This window comes from Larimichthys crocea, chromosome XXI, assembly GCF_000972845.2.
Source record: "Larimichthys crocea isolate SSNF chromosome XXI, L_crocea_2.0, whole genome shotgun sequence".
NCBI lineage: Eukaryota > Metazoa > Chordata > Actinopteri > Sciaenidae > Larimichthys > Larimichthys crocea.
The window spans coordinates 18,634,717-18,654,428 of NC_040031.1; the positions used below are offsets into that span (position 1 = coordinate 18,634,717).

Genomic DNA, 19,712 nt, shown 5'->3' on the forward strand with positions numbered 1-19,712 from the left:
AATGTATATATACTCCGTTGCATACAATTCGTGAAGAGGAAATGCACAGATGGAGAGGAAATTCCTGGTCATATTTTTGTGAGGTAACATAAGGTATTACTGTGACATTTTGATGGCAATTATATGCGAATTCCACTTGCAAAACAAACTAAAGCAAAAAAGACTGCAGACAGACAACACCGCTCGTGCCACACAATCACAAACTAACATATAAAGGTACAAACAAGTGCAAACACAGGCAGAAGCACAAGCTGTCAGCGTTTCACAAACACCCACTTTTGTATTTCTACAGATGGTCGAGGATGTAGGGTTGTTGCTTCAAATAGAATTGTGGTAATTCATTAATAGGCTACAAAATAAAACAGAAGGCTGAGTGCCCCTGGGGTTATTGCAGAGTTTTACAAAGTCATTTAGATTTATTCATTTTTCAGAGAAATACTATATTTTCCTCAGCTAGATATGATAGAAATGAGAAAATTGTGAATAGGTTGAAAGAAAACAAACTATATCCATACATTTTACACATAAAAATAAATACTGGAAGAGTGCTGAAACAAGTTGATTAATCAATAAGTTGACTGACACAAAATTAATAGCCAAAGCATTGAAATAATTGTTTAAACAAGAATTGCCTAAATTCCAGCTTTTAATTTTCCAAAGACTGGCTGATTTTCTGTGTCTTATGTGATAGTAAACATGGTGTGTGTTTTTTTTGGGACTGTTGCCAAAAACAGCAATAATTAATTATTAATGTAAATTCAGGGTGTTTTTTCCCTCCGCTCCTTTTGTTGACCAAAACAACTAAATCAAGAAATGAATTATCAGACTGATAATGCATTATCAAAAATAATTGCAGCTCCTGTAATGGTAACCAATAGACCTTTCTCACAGCAGCCATTTTGATGAGTAAGAGTGGATAAACACAGGTGTTTCCAATTATACTAATTAAGGTCCCATTCCATTCAGGTCAAACTGGGTCATGGGTGCTGCTGTGGTGCATGTTGGTGTCACTGGAAAGTCTCTGCTTGCAAAAAATGGAACTGAACCTTAATTAGTAGCATTGTAAACACCTGCATTAATCCTACTATTTCGTGTCAAAATGGCTACTGTGAAAAAGGTGAAGTATGAACTACAAATAGGCAACTTTAAAGGACACACCCCATGAGCAGAGAAGTTGAGATAGAAAGCTAATAGCAAAACTCTAAACATGCAACTTCTGCCAGTCAGAAGGGTAATAGCGTGAATGCAAATTTTACCAAATCTACTGAAAAAAAATGTAGGCCAAGCCAAAACACTGACAATTCCAGGATCAGTATTTCTGGTATAAAAGTATTTAACAGAAAACTTAATTAATACTGTTAAATAACATCTAGTTTAAATGTATAAAACAAAATGATGGCTTTAGGACTGGCACTGACTGGTCTACAGGATATTACTGATGCTCTTATGTGGTGACCGGGTCTTTGTCTTTTGCTGTTCACAGGCTGACGTGGTGAATGTCAGTCCAGGAACTCAATACACTGCAACGGTCACAGCAGTCTCCTCCTCCTCCTCCAACATCAGCCCTGGAGTCAGCCGCATGATCAATACCAATCTGAGTGGTGAGACGCATTATTTGTTGTAGTTGTATAGATGATTTTGTTTTGGGTGTTAAAGTGTCATCAGGTTCTTGTCTGCCCTCTGCTGTTTAATTCAGTCCCTGTATAGCTCATGTACACACACGCACATTGAAGGAATTAGTACAGTAGATGTGTTTGTGTGGTGTGAGTGTTTGTGTGTGTGTGGAGGTATACTCCCTGCCCTGTTTAATTCCTCTTAGGTAACTTAAGCCCGGGCTTTTGAACCGCAGGATGAATGGGTCTGCAGTGAATGTCAGTGAAATGCCACTGCTGTGTAAGGCCTTATTCATCCGAGTTGGGCCTAAAACACACTCACTCAGGTCTACACACTCAAACACACACACTGGGAAGATCAGTCCCCCACAGACAACAAAACTATTCTTCAAATGACTCTGGTACTGTGTTCTGTTGAATTCTGATATACAGAAGTTATTTATCAAAATATTGGTGTTGGATTTCCGCTGTACTGATGGTATTGAACATAGTAGACGATGAGGAAAGAGACTGTTCTTCTCTTCTCTCTTTCACACACTTCTCTTTTTTTTCTTCCAGTTCCTGGTCCACCTTTAGACCTAGAAGGAACACCTGTGGGCTCTAATGGTATCCTGCTCTCCTGGACCATGCCACCTGATGCCGACATTGACGGATACGTCATCAGGTAATTCTTTGTGTCTTCTCAGAAAACATTTATTCAAGATTTATTTTGGTCTTTGCGTGGGTCCACATACAAACTCAGTTCAGTTGCAACTGCCAATGAGGTCTTCATAAGATCATAAAATTATTAAATATATAATTACTAGTTATACAAATCAAATACTAAATGTCAATAAATATCATGGTGTGTTAAAAAAAATTACACTTGTATAAAAACCTGTAAACTATATATTCTTGGTTTCTATGTATATTCAGGCCTCTGTGTGCATAATTGTTCTATTGCACATTTTTTTCTCAGGCATTCGGGTCCTTTACTTGAGTAAAAGCAGTAATATTACAATTTAAAAATACTCCATTACAAGTATTTCATCCAATATACAATTTAAAAATACTCCATTACAAGTATTTCATCCAATATTCCTACAACATTACATTAAGTCTTCTGCTAGGCATGTTAAAAAATGTTTAAAAAAAACTACAGCCCTGGTGGATTTCTGTTAACTTTTTGTCAGAAAATAATCCTTCAAAAACTCTAAAATGACATAATAAGACAGAAATGTCTTTCAATTGACAATCCATCAGGTTTAAGAGACTAATTCTATGTTTTGTATAAAAAAAGAGTATGCAAAATGTGCACAAAAAATATATTGGCAGTAGCATACCTTACCTTAAAACTACAGTACTTGAGTAAATGTTCTTCATTGCTCAAAGTGTTCTTTTTGTCTATTACTGATCCTCAAGGTCCTTCAAACAATTCAGAAATGTTTAATATGAGTTGGGAGATGATTATCTCACAGACTGATTTCTTCCTGTAGGTACAAGGAGGTGTGTCCCTACCCTGATCCCGCCTTCACCAGAGTAACCAAATACCTGGACATACCAGAGATCCTGATCACTGACTTCACCTCAGGTTCTACATACCACATCCAGGTAGGATACACAAGTCAAGATTCAAAACCTTATTGCCATTACAGTTTAGCCGATATGAATTTGCTTTGGTGAAGCCATGAAACATAATAACAGTAGCCAAACAATAAAACCTTTATACATCAAAAAAGATTTCCTGGACTGGTAATACACACATAACCAACTCATATATTTAGTGAAATATTTATATTTGGCAGATACACACCCTAGCACCAGCTAGGTTTTTGTGTCGCATCTCATAACAAACATGTATGTTCATGTGAATGTAGCTAGTTAACACTACAATAGCTAACGAGACTATTCTCTTGATCTGAATACTTGTAATTGATCCTGATTGCATTATTAATCAGGTAAACAGATCTATGGATCAGCCTTGGCTCTTTCCACTGTCTGTTGTCACTGAGCTTGAATGTGAGCGTGCTTATTAGTTTTCAGAATTCATTAACCCACGATGACCTTCATACAAATGGACTCTGAGAGACCCACACACACACACCATGATTATACCGACGCATAATGTATTTGTGTGTGTGTGTGAGTGTGTGAGTGTGTGTGTGGGTGTGTGGGTGTGTATCATATTACTACATCTCACCTGTGAACGTGTTGCCCCACTGAACCACACTTAGAGCTGAGTTCAAGGGCAACTTCATTCCCCTGCTGTGGCCGAAATATATGGCATGCTAAAAAAAGTTATATTAATGCTTTTATCACTTGAGCAGTGAAAATCATACATACTGTGAGCTGCAACAAACTGCCACCCGAGTCTTTTGTGCATTATTTACTGTATTTTCTAGTAAACAAGACAGTCTGCCCTGAAGGACAAGAAAATCAATGAAAACAAGTGGAATCAAGCATTTAGTGTGTAAGATTGAGGAGGATCTATTACCAGAAATTGAATATAATATCCATTCAAGTATTGGCGTTAGACTGCACTGTGCTGTGTACTGTGCTACCTTTCTGGACAGACTCCTCTGATGTCTGATTTTCTGCTAGTATTGCATCTTTTTTATGCAAGCCAAAAAAGAAAGAAAAATTCTGTAACAAGTTAGAAATGCAGATATTTTTCTTATTATTATTTCATAAATTGCCATTTTTGTGAAATATGTTTCTCATGGAGCTCCAGTATAAATATATAGTAATGAAAGCTGAAGATGGATGGTTCAAGTTAAAGTTCTGGATCATTATTGTCCGTAAATGCCCCATTAGCCTGATAATCAGTCTTAAATCATCATTTATTTGATTGATTCTGTTTAAGTCTTTGAGAAAATCAAACATTTAGGCAGCAGTTTAGAGTTTGTTTACATGAGGTTAAAGTACCTGATGTATATTGTTGTATCCCTGTTGTTCGTATGTTACTAGGATCACTGCTTACATCGGGTTGTTCCAGTGTGATCACTGCCTGAGACTAGTAACTAATCGGGATCTGATGGCTGCCCTATTGACAGGAACATGAATTAATCATTCTGAGTAATACCTACCATCTCTCTCTCTCTCTCTCTCTTTCTCTGTGTGTCTCTCTCTCTGTCCCTTTAGGTAGCAGCATTATCTCAAGGTGAAATAGGAGCTTTCAGCAGATCTTTGTACATAAAGACCGCTGAGTCCCGTGAGTATTCAAGCATATGCACACACACTTGCATCATGATCTCAACAGTAAAGTACCGTACTGTATGTATGTTCATGTGTACACTCATTTGCATGTGCTTTCCCTGCAGCCCCTGGCCTTGTAACCAACTTGACAGCGGTTGCTCTGAACAGAAGCTTTGTCATGCTTACTTGGTTCCTGCCGCGCCACATCAACGGCCTCATCACAAAGTTTGCTGTCAAAGCTAAAAACTATCAAGCTGGACAGGTCCGCATACTGGAGGTCAACGCAGAGGAAATCATGTCCGTGGCGCTGCCTCACTGCAATGTACTGAATTATACCATCACCTTTTGTCTTCCTAACTGAACTGTTATTGTGAAATGTTCTTTTTCTGTCAAGATTATAGATATTACCAAGGCACAAGGTCGGCCATCTGCACATAAGGCTAGAAATACTTCATATACTTTATGTCCTTGATGATTTTGTACTTCTAGGATGCAGCGGATATCCTTTCCCGTGCAACTCTCAGTCCTTTGGAGATAACAGCATCATCTCCACCCATCACCCTCTCTGCCGTGCCCCCTGCAGCCTCTTGGAGTGTGCCCATTTCAGTTGGAGTTGATCAGCTACAACCCTTTACCTCTTACCTATTTGAAGTATCTGCTTTCACTTCCGATGGAGAGGGACAGGTGGCCTCCACTATGGCCCGCACGGCCGAGTCAGGTGTGGAAAAAAAAAAAAGAAGCAAACCAGGCTGTAGATTTATGTTTGCATTTTGTATGTATTTACTGCATGTATAAAATCATAATTTCTATGTGTTTGTGTATGACAGCCCCAGAAGATCCACCACAAAATTTCTCCATAATAAAAATGACATCTCGATCGATCTCCATGTCCTGGAGCTCTCCCAGCGTTATCACAGGAAAATTCACCTATGTGGTCTACCTTTATGGTCCTACAGGTTATTAAATATTACCTCATGAACACACTTGCATGCATGATTAAACTCTAAATTGACATATTGACATATTTTATATATATTTTATACATATTTCTTCTTCATCCCAGGATATATCTATGAGAACAGTACATCAGAGACGCGGTTTTCTTTCACTGGTTTGAACCCCTACACAAGATACACAGTGGCCGTCCGAGCTAAGGCTGTTGGAGAAGTGGGTCCATCGGCAGACATGGATGTAATTACACCTGCCGAAGGTGAGGTCAAGACTAGATTTCGATGAATATCAGGGCTGCAAGAGTCACTACTTCTTATTTAACCAAATGATTGTTTTGTACATTAAATAAAAATTGTTTAAATAGATTGTTTTATCCAACCAAAAGTCCAAACCTCAAAAATATTCTGCTTACAATTATGTGAAACAGAGGGATGCATTTTTACTGTTGCTTGGCTAATCGATTAAACAAGTAATGGGCTTTCAGTTCAATATTGAAGCTACTGAGAACTATGAGTTTGTGGTGCCTTGTTAATGTGTGTTTGTTTCTTTGTGTTTACTGTATATGTCTGTTTCTCTATTGTTTGTGTGAGTAGCACCCAGTGCAGTGCAGGATTTGGTAGCAGTAGCTGAGGATTCAGTTTCAGTCCTTGTGAGCTGGAAAAGCCCTGCCGAGCCAAACGGCATGATCACCCAGTACAGACTGCAGGTTCTGGTCGACGAAATTCTGCTGCAGGACATCACCCTCACTGCAGAAGTGGTAAGACAGATGTTACTGCTCTGTACTATGGCAATAAACATATCCCATCACAGCTTAGCACAACTTAGTAACCTGATGCTGAACCAGTAAAATGATAACCGTGATAGTAAAAAATTAAAATTGATATTGAGCCCTTATACCCAAATACCTTTGAAGACATGTTACCTTTGGTCATTTTCAAGCTATGTCTGCTCTCTACTACTGCTGATTCAGGAAGACATTGCTCTATATAATATAACTGAGAATCTCTGCTCCCAGTTTGATGACTTAAAAAACTACAGTGAGAATATTTCTCTTCCGTCAGAATACCACTGATTCGAATGAAGATGAGACACCTCCCCCTGGTGTCCATGAGAATTCTGGGCGACGTAAGAGAGATGCTGAGCTCGATCTGGTCACATCACCGCCAACTTTCACAGCCACTATTTCTGATCGCACACTGCCCACTAGTGTGACTGCTTCCAACCCCACACACTCCACTAACCAAATCACCAACACCGATGCCCAGCCTGCTGCTGACTCCACGGTCACTGAGAAGCCCAGCACCAGTCACACTTCTGCTTCACACTCTAACAGCACAGATATTCAGTCTACTGACTCTACAGTCTTTGAGACCTCTGCCTTGTCTCTTACCTCTGTGCCACCTGCCACGCTTCCACCCTGGCTGATGGGGAAAACACACGCTGGGGATGTATCCTCAGGTACTTCCGTATCGGCCCTGACCCCAGGTCAGCAACGCTTCTCCACGTATGATAAATCAATTACGGGACACTTTTCAACACGCAGTGCAGGAGCTTCTGGTACTACAGGTGGGAGACACTGCTTTAACACTGCTTAAAGGATTTGTATCTGTTTTTGAGTGCTTATGAATCGTGTGTGTGTGTGCGTGTGCATGTGGTCTTGTGTATCCATATGTTTCTGTGTACATTCTGCAGGTGTAACAGTGAGAGAGGAGGTGGTGGACGTTTTGTCTGAGGAGTTGTCTTACCTGGTGTCAGATTTGAGTCCCTTCACGGATTACACATTCAGGGTCACTGCTTCCACAACTGTGGGAGAGGGTCCTGCAGCAAATATCACAGAGAAGACCAGGGAGCAGGGTGAGTGGTCAAATGTCGCAATAATCATTAACTATAAAAACACAAATACATGTTATAATATAATGTCTTGTACCACATATGTTGTTTAGTCCCTAGCTCGGTGCTTGACGTGTCCTATCAAAACATCAGCTCCACCTCAATACTAGTGAGCTGGGTCCCACCACTCAACCCCAATGGACGGATCACACATTACACTGTCTATGGTCTCAAGCTGCACACTAATGAGGCCCTGACCTGGGCTACTAACGCCACTGACATACTGATAACAGGTTGAGTCATCACCTTTTCTGCACAGTTATATGCCATCATTATAACCATTATAACACAGGTCTGATGCTAAATGTCTCTGCTCTAATGTTTAGATCTGGACAAGTATACTGGCTATAAGCTACGTGTAGCTGCATCTACAGCTGTGGGAGAGAGCTCTCTGTCTGAGGAAGATGACATCTTTGTTTTAACCTTAGAGGATGGTATGTGCTGAACATCAACTGTATACATACACAAACATGTTTGACTAAGTAAAAGATCAATAAATCTGTCATGGATTAAAAAGTGCAACTAAATTAAAACTCGACTGTCAAGCTACAGAAAAAGCACCAAGGCATCCAGTGATGTGTTTGTGCAGCTGTGTCCCTAATGTTAAATAGTTGTAGGTGACCAGTGTTGTGTAGCACGTGCCTCACAGTGGCCTCCCACAACATTTCATTGTCAAAGTGATATTATAATACTTACTCTGTAGTTAATTTTTCTTGTCCATCCCATCCTCAGAGCCTGAATCTCCCCCTGAGAACCTCACCGTGGATGGCACCACCCCCTCCACTACCACATTGACCTGGTCTGCACCAGATAAAGCGAATGGGGTGATCCAATATTACGAGGTCATGTATGAGAATGAATCCTACTCTGCAGTGATGAACACATCCTCTAACAGAATCGCTCTGATCAACCTGAAGCCATTCTCTTACTACAACGTGTCTGTGAGGGCATACACGCGCTATGGCTACGGCAACCAAACGTCAGACACTTTATACTTGCTGTCTGGAGAGGACGGTATGTTGATGGATGCACCCACCCATGCAAATACACATATATTAAAACCTTTAGTAACAATATCGACAACTTCCTGTGTTCTCTCTCTAGTCCCAGGAAGTCCTCCGTATGGCGTTACTTTTGAGTCGGTCAGTCCCAGCGAGGTGAACGTGACCTGGCAGCCTCCTCTTGTGCCTAACGGCGTGATTACCCACTATAGCCTGGAGCTCTGGAATTCAAGTCACTACCTGAACCTCACCTCCCCAACCAACTACATCCACATCACACATCTGAGGAAGTATGCACATTACCGCGTCATGGTGCAAGCGCACACACGTGTCGGGCCAGGAAACTACAGCAGCGAGCCGCTCAACATAACCACTCTGGAGGATGGTGAGAGGGGAAGAGGAAAGGGAAGGGTCTATTTTCAGCTCCAGCATACGGCACAATTACGTGTGAAGGGAATCTGATTAAATCTGACTTTCCTCTCGTCTTTTCCTCTTCAGTTACAATTCTCTGTTTCAGCTCTTGCTAATGATGTTACATCACAGGTTTTTTTTGCCATGTGAGGCTTGGGTTTCCCATCAGGACTGAGAAGCACAAACAACAAAAGTCATCACAATTAACCAATTCTTCATTTCAGGGCAATATCCTGTTTTCTCCCTGGCATGTTGATGAGGGGCCTTCTGAGGTTCTTATGTGCCCGTTGCAAATGACTCTTCAGTTCAGTGTCTTTATTGATGGGCCATACTCATGCTTGTTGTTATGTTACTGGAAAGTCTCTCTCCTGCATCTCAGCTCCAGACACCCCTCCTCAGTTCCTCCATGCCAAGAAGTTGTCAGACTATGCGATAGAGTTGTCATGGGAACCACCACTTGAAGCCAATTCAGAAATACTCTATTACATTGTCAGAATTTGGTGAGTTTCTTAATCTCTGTCTGTCTGTCTGTTTGACTCACTATTGAAAAAAACAAAACAAAAACAAAACACAATATAAATGGTTGCTCTCTTTGTTAGGAACGAAACGACCGAGGTGTGGCAGAATGTGACAAAGACATCAGTGGTTATTAATGTAGACTCGGAGAGTCGCTACAATGCATCCGTCTCCAGCTGGACCAGACTGGGTGATGGAGGAGTACTGATTTACATCAGCTTCTCAACCACCGATGCAGGTGCTGGATAATTGTTTAAGCATTTTTGACAGATAACTTTATCATCCTCACATACAAAATATTTCTTCACCATGCATTTGTATGAGTCATTTCTCACATACTGAGTATTTATCTGTGTGTCCTTTGTGTTTTCGCTCCCTGGCTTTCAGAACCATTTGATCCCCCGCAGAATGTGACTTTTACAAATGTGACTGTCTCCTCTGTAACCTTGCTGTGGCACCCGCCCAATGAACCCAATGGAATCATCATACAATACACCATTTACTACAACGATAGCAACACTGTGAATGAACAGGTGAGATGTACTGTATGCACAGCATACAGACAGGTGACAAATTAAAGCTGCACTAATCAATATTTCTATATCAAAATGACTATGTGTAATGTGAAATGTGTCACTCACCCAACTATCCTGTTCCTCACGGTTACACATTGCATTTTAGCATCTTTCAGCACATTGTTTTGTTTTTCTGGCCCACAGCTTTCCTGTTTTGGTTGCTCTCAATAGACTTCCATCAGTTTTTATCTAAAAGAAAATTCAGTGTACGCTATCTGCATAGCACCAAACAGCAAACTAGCTGGTACATAGTGGAACGTTTAGGAGCTAAAGAGCCAGATGTTTCTCTCAGGAGTAGGTGGAGACCAAAACAGAGGTAAAAAAGAGAATATTGAACTTATATTCGATAGGTAGACTCCAAATGAATGATGATGTTGCTCTGTGTCTGCTGGATGTATAAATAGCTAACTCCTTCTAACTCATAGCTGATTTCTAGCACATTCAACATATCAACTTTATAAGTCGATATAATGCCTGTGATGTGTTTGCAGCTTTTGCTGCTGCTCCTAAGTGGCCAAAACACTGCTCTAAAAAAAGCGACTAAATTGGAGTGACTCACACCTGACCAAAACACTCAATGTTGGGTTTTCCTTTCATTTGTACAGATTACTGATTATTCGTGTTTAAATGTCTGTTTCAGTGCTTGGAAATAACCCTGGCACTCTTTTTCACCTCAAAAAGAGGGTTCCCGTTTCAGACTTACCTGCCCTTGCGTCTCCTGATTCAGCCCACTCCTACACTCTGACTCAGCTGATTGCAGGGACAAACTACAGCCTGTGGATGACTTCCAGCACTGTGCAGGGGGATGGAGGAGTCCAGAGCAAGCCATTAGATCTGTTCTTACCAGAGGACGGTCAGTCAGACACGCACACACTAACACAGTCCCACATGCACTATAAGTGAAACAGAATAGACATGAACATGAAATGCTACACATGACCCACATGATAGTTATTGCAAAGAATGATTTAGGTCTCACTGAAGGGCCAAGTCTGCACGCTTTTTCCAAACTCTTCAACTTCCAAAAAAAAAAATTACATAAAAACTCTGCGATTGAAGGAGGAGATGACAGTTGGTCTGGCAAACTTTCTCTATTTTTGTCTGCCTGTGACACAGTGTCTTGAGGACAGCCAGTTTGTGTTTCCTCTTACTAAGCACGACAAAGGTTGTTAGGGATTAAGAGACAGAGAAAGAGAGCGCATGATATGATGACACAGACAAACACAAATAAACAAAAACAGCGCCTCATGCGCTTGGAGAAAGTTCATCTTGTGCCCATGCTACCATTGCGCTGTTGCCATGGAAACCAGCGTTTGCATACAGTATTTAGTTGTACCTAATCTCTTTGATATCCTCACTGAGACACATGAAGTGTACATGAAGCTGGATCTCTTTGTTTTTATGTGATTTTGGGAAAAATGGTGCAGACAGTCGCCCCACACTTTATCACAGTCAGTACATGTATGTTGTGATTTATTTTTTTCTCGTTAACATTTTGCTTGTGAAGTATTCTCTGTCTCTGAATGGTTACTGCTCATACTGACTCTGTATCTCTGCCTGTGCTCTAGCTGCTCCACTCTCAGCACAAGCACCGGATCTCCAGGGCACCTTGTCTCTCCTGTACAGCCAAGCCCAGCAGGGGCTCACTCCCCTGGGCTCAGACCCTCACACACACCTGGCCCCTTACCTCCACTCATTCATCTTATGGATCTCTCAAGATTTACCTCCTTTTTACCCTTCATCTCCCCCTTTTTTTTCTGCTCTGTGTACCATGCATTATTTTCGGAGGGGCTGAGGCGATGAACAGGATGAGTATTTTCTCCTCAACCCCTGTGTTTCCCAAGGTTTTCATTGTGCCAGTTTCCTTCCTAAATACCTCTGTATGTCTCTGAATGGACTCGCTTCATAGGATGTTGTTTCTCTGTCTGTTTACCGTACTGTTTTACTTTGCTGTGTTTCTGTGTTATGTAAAGTAATGTCCTGCCATATTGTTCTACTTGATGTGCTGTTGTTGATATTGTTAGCAATAACAATGCTGCCAATGATTATGATGGTGCTTGTGACAGATAATGATAATGATGATGATGATTGGTGCGGTGTTCATCTTCCCTCTAGCATCAGTGTGTATAGTTGATTGATGCCTTCATTTACATATTTCATAGTATAATAAATTACATTAAAAGGCTCACAGTTTTTAAACCATTGGTAGTTAAAAATAGTAACAAATAGTAACACTATTCTACTCATCCTCCTCTTCAGTGCCAAGTGACTCGGTCCGAAACCTGACTGCTCAGAACTTCACCTCCACAGCCATCATCGTCAGCTGGGACCCTCCCCTACAGCCAAACGGCCGTCCCTACTATCTGCTCACCTTACAGGAGGCAGGCGTCCCCCCAAATGTATCCAACCAAGGCACTCCAGCTGTCAACAAGATCATCAAGGTCACCATAGATGTAAATGTCCACCTATTCACCAAACTCAAGAAGTATTTCCCATATGTGTTGACTGTTACCCCAGCCACTGGTGCTGGTCCTGCCTACAACCATACCAGCATGATGTACTTGAGGACTGATGACGATAGTGAGTTTATCTACACAACATTCACTTATGTACGTGTGATGAGGTGTGGTTCATGTATTTATTGCGAAAACTGTTTCTCTTTAGTTCCTAGTTCGGCTCCATTGCTGGTGTCCACTAGGAATGTGTCATCGTCCTCTATCGCAGTGGTCTGGCAGCGCCCTCTCGAGGCCAACGGGGAGATAACAGAGTACATTCTGACTCTGTTTGGCCCAGGGGGCTCCAACATAACACATACCAACAACACCTCGTTAATCCTCACTAACCTACTTCCATACACAGCTTACAACCTTTCAATTACGGCAGCAACGCGTAAAGGCTCAGGACCTTATCTGATGCTGCAGCTGCACACTGATGAAGGAGGTTAGTTTGAAAGCAGGTTTGAAGTTTGTCTAATATTGTAATGGGATGACATTTATTTATAAAACTATGGGTGTATTTATTGTCTGTTTCAGTCTATCTAACTCTGTGTTTCAGGCCCCATGTCCCCTCCCCGTAACCTGATTATATACAACCACACAGCCGTCTCTGTGTGGCTCAGCTGGGAGCCTCCTTTGGAGCCCAATGGAGTGGTGATACAGTATGGCTTCAGGATCAGAGACCTCATCACACACACCGTCACACACAGGGTACCGTTTATTTCACACACCGACAGCGATTCCACAATAACAGCGCACACACACACACACACACACACACAGTCCAGAGATCCATTCAGTCAGAATACACACTGTCACACCGACTTTAGCTCTAATTTCACACTCCAGATATCACTCAGCAGTAATATTATACGCACGCACATGTGCACATATGTGTGATGATACAATCCACTCCAGTAATCAAAATTGGATGATTGACTCACATATCATATTTTTTGTGTATTTGTTTGTGTGCAGAATTCCTCTGGCCCGTTGACCACAGAGTATCTATCAGGCTTCAGGCCTCATAGTTCCTATGAGATCAGTGTTTACAGTTTCACCAGAGTTGGCCATGGGAATCAGTTCAGCAGCCCGGTGACCTTCACGACTAATGAGTCAGGTAAAATACACACTATCTACACAGAGTGGACGTAACACTGATTTAGGTTACTACTCACAGACTGTGGTTCCAAATGTACCTGTTTTAAAAACCAAGTTTACGGTGTAGTATATTCAAATGTTCAAGATATCTTATTTGTCGAAAGCAGGTTATCAAAAAACATGAAAACAAACAAAACACTTTTCATCTGCTGCAGCACATTTCATCTACCTCTAAAATACACTGTTGCCCATGAAGTTGGAATCTTTTTTTTTTACCACTTCTCATGAAACAATGGAAGTGACAATGTGATTTATTCTTGATAGATAAAGGATCTTCTCCAAACTTTACTGATCAATCTCTGTCAAACACATCACAGTGAAAAGTAAACCACATGTGTATAAATAGGAATAAAAAGAGGAATGTGTCTGTAAACAAAATTATTCCAACTTTATGGGCAACAGTGTATAAAATGTGTACAATCCAAAGCTATCAAGCTGTGTCCAACACCAAAAAAGCATACTTGTGAAAAATGTTGAAATGTATTTATCAGTCTGTTAACAGAGTAAACTGACCATTTCCTTAACCTCAGCTGTTCACAAATCTTACAGATTTTGAGAAAAACAAAAACAAACTTCCTTCTATTTGTTTTAAAAACAGGTTTGAATTAAAGTAACTGTAAAGAAGTCACTTCCCTTCACTCTCAAGGCTGTGCATGGGATCTCTGTGTTTTGCCAATGAGGTTAATGATACTTTACAATTAGTAATCAATTCCTTTTAACAAAGGGATGTAAACCAACAAATAAATGACGAGGTGTAAAGCATTGTCTGTATTCTACAATCGACTCCAAAGAAGTTTAATTTGTGTAGGCAGAGAAGATACTGTTGATCTTTTTCTCAAGCACATCTGTGTGTCATTGTGAAAAAGGGCTCAGCAGCAGAGCACAAGACAGCCCGAATGTGATTCTCCTGAAGAACAGCAGGTCATTACCACAGAGTTGCTGACATGTGCAACCATGATTGTAAAATAAAGCTGATTTGTTTTGGTTTCATGTGAAATATGTACCAGGATTTCTAATGCCTGCAGACTGCACATTTGTTTCCAGTAATTCAGTCTCTGTGCAAAGACCATGTGTGTAGCGGCCTACATGAATACTGAAATTGAATTTGGTTCCCTTACAATGGACAGTAAATAATACTAATCAAACCTATCGCTAGTATAACAGCATCATCATCTCACCTCTCTGTCTGCAGTGTCCGATGCCGTGGGGAACCTGTCTTGCTCAGGAGTGAGCTGGGATTCAGTTCAGCTGTCTTGGGAACTTCCAGCCAACCCTAATGGGCAGATCATTTTTTATGAGATTCTCTCGGAGGGAGACATGCAGTCCTACACACATCAGGCTTACACACCGGAGTACGTAGTGTCTGGGCTCTCACCAGACCAGGAGTATGTGCTCACTGTTGCTGCAGTGAACTCTGCAGGACCCGGAGACAGCATGAACTGTACTGCTTCCACTCTCTCTGAATCAGGTAGTCAGTCTTCATGTGATGTGTAGCATTTTGGCTGAATATGAATGAATACTTACATTAGTCTGGTCTCCCTTAACAGTCCCAGCTGCCCCTCGCTTCTTCACCGTCTCTGAGATCACACCTAACAATGTGACACTTCAGTGGGCTCCACCAGTCTCTATCCCAGGCCTGCTGAAAGAGTACCAGATCATTTCACAGCTGCTTTCAATTGTTTGCGAACAAAACATATCAACTACCGTGCAGATGGATGCGCCAGAGGACGAACTGACCTCAGACTGCGTGGACTCCAGTGCCTCGGTGTCAGTGAATGCTTCGAACGGCACCAATGTGAACAGCATCACACTTCAATCCCTGGCTAAATACAGGTACTACCGCTTCAAAGTGGCTGCTGTGACCAGTGCTGGAGTTGGAGAATATACACACTGGAATTATGCACGCACCCTGGCTGGAAGTAAGAACATCACAGCGATGATATGACATTTTTGTGTTGCCAGGGGAGAGTTGGCAGTTAGTCATAATATATCTGACCTCCCCTGGTGGTATTACTGCATGCAGATAAGTCTTTAATATGCTAATGCACTATCTGGAAGAAATATTTAATTTAAAAACATTATTTTTAAAGTCATCTTTAATAAATATTAGTCAGACACAGATGTTATTTAAACCACTTCATTCTGCGTTTCTCATTCCTCCCTCAGACCCTGATGCCCCTCCCCGTGACATGAATGTGACCCTCACCTCAACAGGACTTCGCATTGTGTGGGACGCTCCAGCTATTCTCTCTGGACCGACGTCATATCTTGTGCAGGTCATTTCATTTTATTTATTTTTTTTACAAACACAGCTATTCTCAGAAATGGTCAATATGGTGTTACGTTGTTTTTTAAAACAGCAGTAGCAGCTAAAAGGCAAGTTAACATATGGTGTAGGAAAATGCAAAAAAAATTTTGAAATTACTCCAACTGCTCATTCCTGTCCTACCAGGTGAATGGTCCTGATATGAACATCACAATAGTCCGAGCTCCAGGAGAGATGACGAATTTCATTCTGACAAACTTGACTGCTTACACTCGTTACTTTGTGACAATCATCGCCTTCACTGGTCCGGTGGAGCAGGCTGCCAGCGATGGGAAAGCCATCGGGCCTTTTGAATTTCAAACACTGGAGGAGAGTATGTGGATATTTTACGTCTCTGAGCACCTAAGACGGGTGCCTGTAAATATGACCAAATATCTGTTATTAATTATTAATTCTAATTTCTCTGCCCCCAGAACCAAAAGACCCTCCAAAGAACGTGATTGTAACAGTTATCCCAGAAGAAGTGAACTGTGTGAGGGTTACTTTTACCCCTCCAGAGGAACCCAATGGAAACATCACTGCCTACTTTGTGTACATCTACGAAAAGAGTCAGCTAGTCAAGAATGTCAGACTTGATTTCACCCAAAGAGACCAAAACAACATAAGTGCTGTCATAGAGGGCCTGAAGGGAGGACGCACCTACAGTCTCCAGGTGAAAATACACACACAAACATTTGTATTCACATACACACCTGGAGCCATAACTCCAGGTTGCCCTTGTTCAAATAGTTGTTAGTTCTTTCTTTTAACTCCTATCTGTGCACGTCCCACTTTCTACTGTCTTCCTCCGTTTCTTCTATTTGTCTTTTATTAGATTTTAGCAGAGAATGGGGCTGGTAGGAGCCCACCCAGCTCAGATGTCCAGATATCTACAGGGATCAAAGGTATGTCCCTCCTCTGTCTGTGTGCTCTGCAGTGTGCTACAGTCTCCTTCTTGTTGCAGCAGTGCAGCATAGATTGGAGACAGAGAATTGCCATCACATAGTGTTATTGCTCAGTACAACAGTATGGCGGCCTGTTCTGACGCAGCAAATATAACTCAGCAGTATTGTCAGATGGTTGTGGATTGTGCAGTTTTACTCTCACTTTTCATAACAGCAGCCTATTTGTCATGCTTTATAAGTAAATGCATCAAACTAAAACCACATCTTCACACATACTGTATTTACACCTGTGTGTGTGTGTGTGTGTGTGTGTGTGTGTGTGTGCTCCTCCGTGTGTTCTAGCCCCGGCCAAACCGACTCAAAGACCCCAGGCAGTAATGGGCCATGGTGGCGTTGCCATGGTAACCCACAGGAGTATCACCATCCGCATGCCTGCCTGTTTCTATAGTGACGACAATGGACCAATCACAAAAATTCAGGTCATCGTGGCCGAGTCAGGGGGTATGACTCTTCAAAAACATTGACAGCCATCACTTTTTAGTTAAATACTCTTAGGTGTCAGTCTTGTTTGTACTTAAAGCCACGAGTAAAATATTGTTTTACAGTACTTCGCTTAGTACTAAGTTCACAGTAGTGAACCAGAAGTGCCTGCCTGCGATTCATTTCCTCTCTAACTTTTCTCCTGTCATAGTGAAGGACTTTCAGAACCTGACCAACTGGAAGAATGCATTTTTTGATCATCCTGTCCCTTACCTGACTGACAAGGGGTTCCCCAACCCGCCATGTCTTTCGGAGGATGGGACGTCAGGCATGGCTGCACGTGGCTGGCCACTAGTGAGGCGGAATGCCACTATGGCAGAAACATATGTAATCGGAGAGAGCAATGACTGTATGAGGGAAAACAACACTGACATGTACTGCAATGGACCCCTGAAGCCTAACACGGTCTATGTGTGAGTGCACTATACAGACAACAATTTAAAAACTGTTGTACATTTATAACAATATAACACTGACACTGGACTGTTTTTTTTCCAGCTTTAAGTTCAAAGCCACTAACATCAATGGCCAATCCACAGACTCAGAGTACTCAGAGCATGTCAAAACTGCAGCTGCAGGTATTTATATTCATCCCTGTTTTACTCTCCGACAAACAGTAAAATATAACCTGTATAGCCCGCTTTGTTGTTTTTGTATGAGGTTGTACAGTCCGTCTCCTCTCTTTCTCTCTGTAGTGTACGGGCTGTTGACCAAAGTAGATCAGATCATTCTGGGAGTTGTGCTTTCTGTTTTCTTGGCTGGCCTCCTCATCATCATTTGTTGCTCAATCAAGTAAGATGACAACAGGCATTCATTAATTTGCCAACATTTTTCATTAAATGAAACACTGTATTGATTGCAATTTAATATCAATGCACAAGAAATCATTTTAATTCTGTGTTTGATTGTCAGGTTTCATCAGCGCAAGATGGAAGGTGGGACTTATTCACCCAGAAAGGCAGAAATGACAGAGACAAAGAGTAAACTGGATCAGCTGGTTGCCGTGGCAGACCTGGAGCTGAAACAAGAAAATCTCAACCGGTTAGTCTGTGTGTTCATTTTTGATGTAAAAGCATCAATTCGCCGAACATAGCACATGCATTTTTGAAGCTGGGTGCACACTACATGACTGCAGGCTTGATTTACCTTCTCCAGACAAAATTTTAAATATAAGTCAACAAGAAAAATATCAGTTTGCTGCAGCCAACTTGATGTGCTGTCAGCACAAAGTCTTGTAGCGTTGTAGAGTGTGTGCAGAAAATAGAACCAGCAGTAGCAGCACTATGAAACAACACAGCGTCGTTGTGGCTTTAAAGTTTACCCTCAGTTCTGTGGAGAACAGACAAGTCATCCTGTCTGCATCTCCCCAAACATCCTCTCAAACAAATTCAGCATCTAGCCTTTCTGTTTTTTGGCACGAACAAGTGCACAGACGATAAGTGCTGCAAGCTGGTGAGAAATAAAGTGTTCAGTGTTAGTTGTAGTGAATCAAGGTCACTTATGGCTAAGATGAGGCAGGAAAACAAACACAAAACATGTATTATTCGTCTTTGCACTCCAACATCTAAACAATACACCCATGACGACAAAATAAAAAAATAAAATAAAAATAGAGGGGTCCATGTAGGTGTAAAATGTGGCTGTCAAATGTGTCTCAAGAAGAATTTAATAGAGCTCATACCATGTATCAAGTTCTTACTGCGGCGCACCGTATTCAATTCCAGCCCAGGCCCTTTGCTGCATGTCATCTCCTCCTCCTCTCTTTACTTTGCCTTTCTTTATCTCGCTCTCTCTCTCTGTCACTATCTAAATAAAGCAGAAGTGACAAAAAAAAAATCATCTTCTAAAAAAAAACAACAACAACATAAAACACAGATGAGTGAATCTAAATAAATAAAAGTGTTCACACTTGGCATGTAGCCGTCCCTTATCTCTTATGTGAAAAAGTAATATAACTACCCCACTTGAGCAAACGTTTGCTTATCTTATTAAACATCCAATATGACATTTTTTCATATGCACTGACTCTTCATGGCTCTGAAAAAGAGGGAGTCCCTGAAGATAACTTGCATGTTGATTCACACAAAGACAGTTGCATGTTGCTCACCATTAAGTTAAAAGTGGCTTCATTGGTGCAGTGTGTCTGTCTGCTTTGTTACGACCTGGACAATTAGC

At 41.4% G+C, this 19,712-nt stretch overlaps 1 protein-coding gene across 1 annotated transcript in view; it reads left to right on the plus strand.

The window, feature by feature from the left end:
• ptprq (protein tyrosine phosphatase receptor type Q) overlaps positions 1 to 19,712 on the plus strand; it is a 33,776-nt gene that overhangs the window by 7,271 nt on the left and 6,793 nt on the right. The window contains exons 12-45 of the mRNA XM_027273155.1: positions 1,484 to 1,601; positions 2,172 to 2,277; positions 3,089 to 3,203; positions 4,734 to 4,803; positions 4,913 to 5,109; positions 5,277 to 5,505; positions 5,615 to 5,743; positions 5,851 to 5,997; positions 6,332 to 6,495; positions 6,800 to 7,304; positions 7,431 to 7,592; positions 7,682 to 7,861; positions 7,955 to 8,062; positions 8,361 to 8,642; positions 8,733 to 9,014; positions 9,420 to 9,540; positions 9,640 to 9,794; positions 9,944 to 10,089; positions 10,813 to 10,984; positions 12,391 to 12,711; positions 12,796 to 13,071; positions 13,186 to 13,337; positions 13,605 to 13,746; positions 14,980 to 15,255; positions 15,335 to 15,706; positions 15,954 to 16,063; positions 16,240 to 16,426; positions 16,527 to 16,765; positions 16,928 to 16,997; positions 17,340 to 17,498; positions 17,689 to 17,950; positions 18,036 to 18,115; positions 18,233 to 18,329; positions 18,450 to 18,578. Of these exons, the coding sequence (XP_027128956.1) occupies positions 1,484 to 1,601; positions 2,172 to 2,277; positions 3,089 to 3,203; positions 4,734 to 4,803; positions 4,913 to 5,109; positions 5,277 to 5,505; positions 5,615 to 5,743; positions 5,851 to 5,997; positions 6,332 to 6,495; positions 6,800 to 7,304; positions 7,431 to 7,592; positions 7,682 to 7,861; positions 7,955 to 8,062; positions 8,361 to 8,642; positions 8,733 to 9,014; positions 9,420 to 9,540; positions 9,640 to 9,794; positions 9,944 to 10,089; positions 10,813 to 10,984; positions 12,391 to 12,711; positions 12,796 to 13,071; positions 13,186 to 13,337; positions 13,605 to 13,746; positions 14,980 to 15,255; positions 15,335 to 15,706; positions 15,954 to 16,063; positions 16,240 to 16,426; positions 16,527 to 16,765; positions 16,928 to 16,997; positions 17,340 to 17,498; positions 17,689 to 17,950; positions 18,036 to 18,115; positions 18,233 to 18,329; positions 18,450 to 18,578 (6,260 nt within the window). The remainder of the gene's footprint in view (positions 1 to 1,483; positions 1,602 to 2,171; positions 2,278 to 3,088; positions 3,204 to 4,733; positions 4,804 to 4,912; positions 5,110 to 5,276; positions 5,506 to 5,614; positions 5,744 to 5,850; positions 5,998 to 6,331; positions 6,496 to 6,799; positions 7,305 to 7,430; positions 7,593 to 7,681; positions 7,862 to 7,954; positions 8,063 to 8,360; positions 8,643 to 8,732; positions 9,015 to 9,419; positions 9,541 to 9,639; positions 9,795 to 9,943; positions 10,090 to 10,812; positions 10,985 to 12,390; positions 12,712 to 12,795; positions 13,072 to 13,185; positions 13,338 to 13,604; positions 13,747 to 14,979; positions 15,256 to 15,334; positions 15,707 to 15,953; positions 16,064 to 16,239; positions 16,427 to 16,526; positions 16,766 to 16,927; positions 16,998 to 17,339; positions 17,499 to 17,688; positions 17,951 to 18,035; positions 18,116 to 18,232; positions 18,330 to 18,449; positions 18,579 to 19,712) is intronic.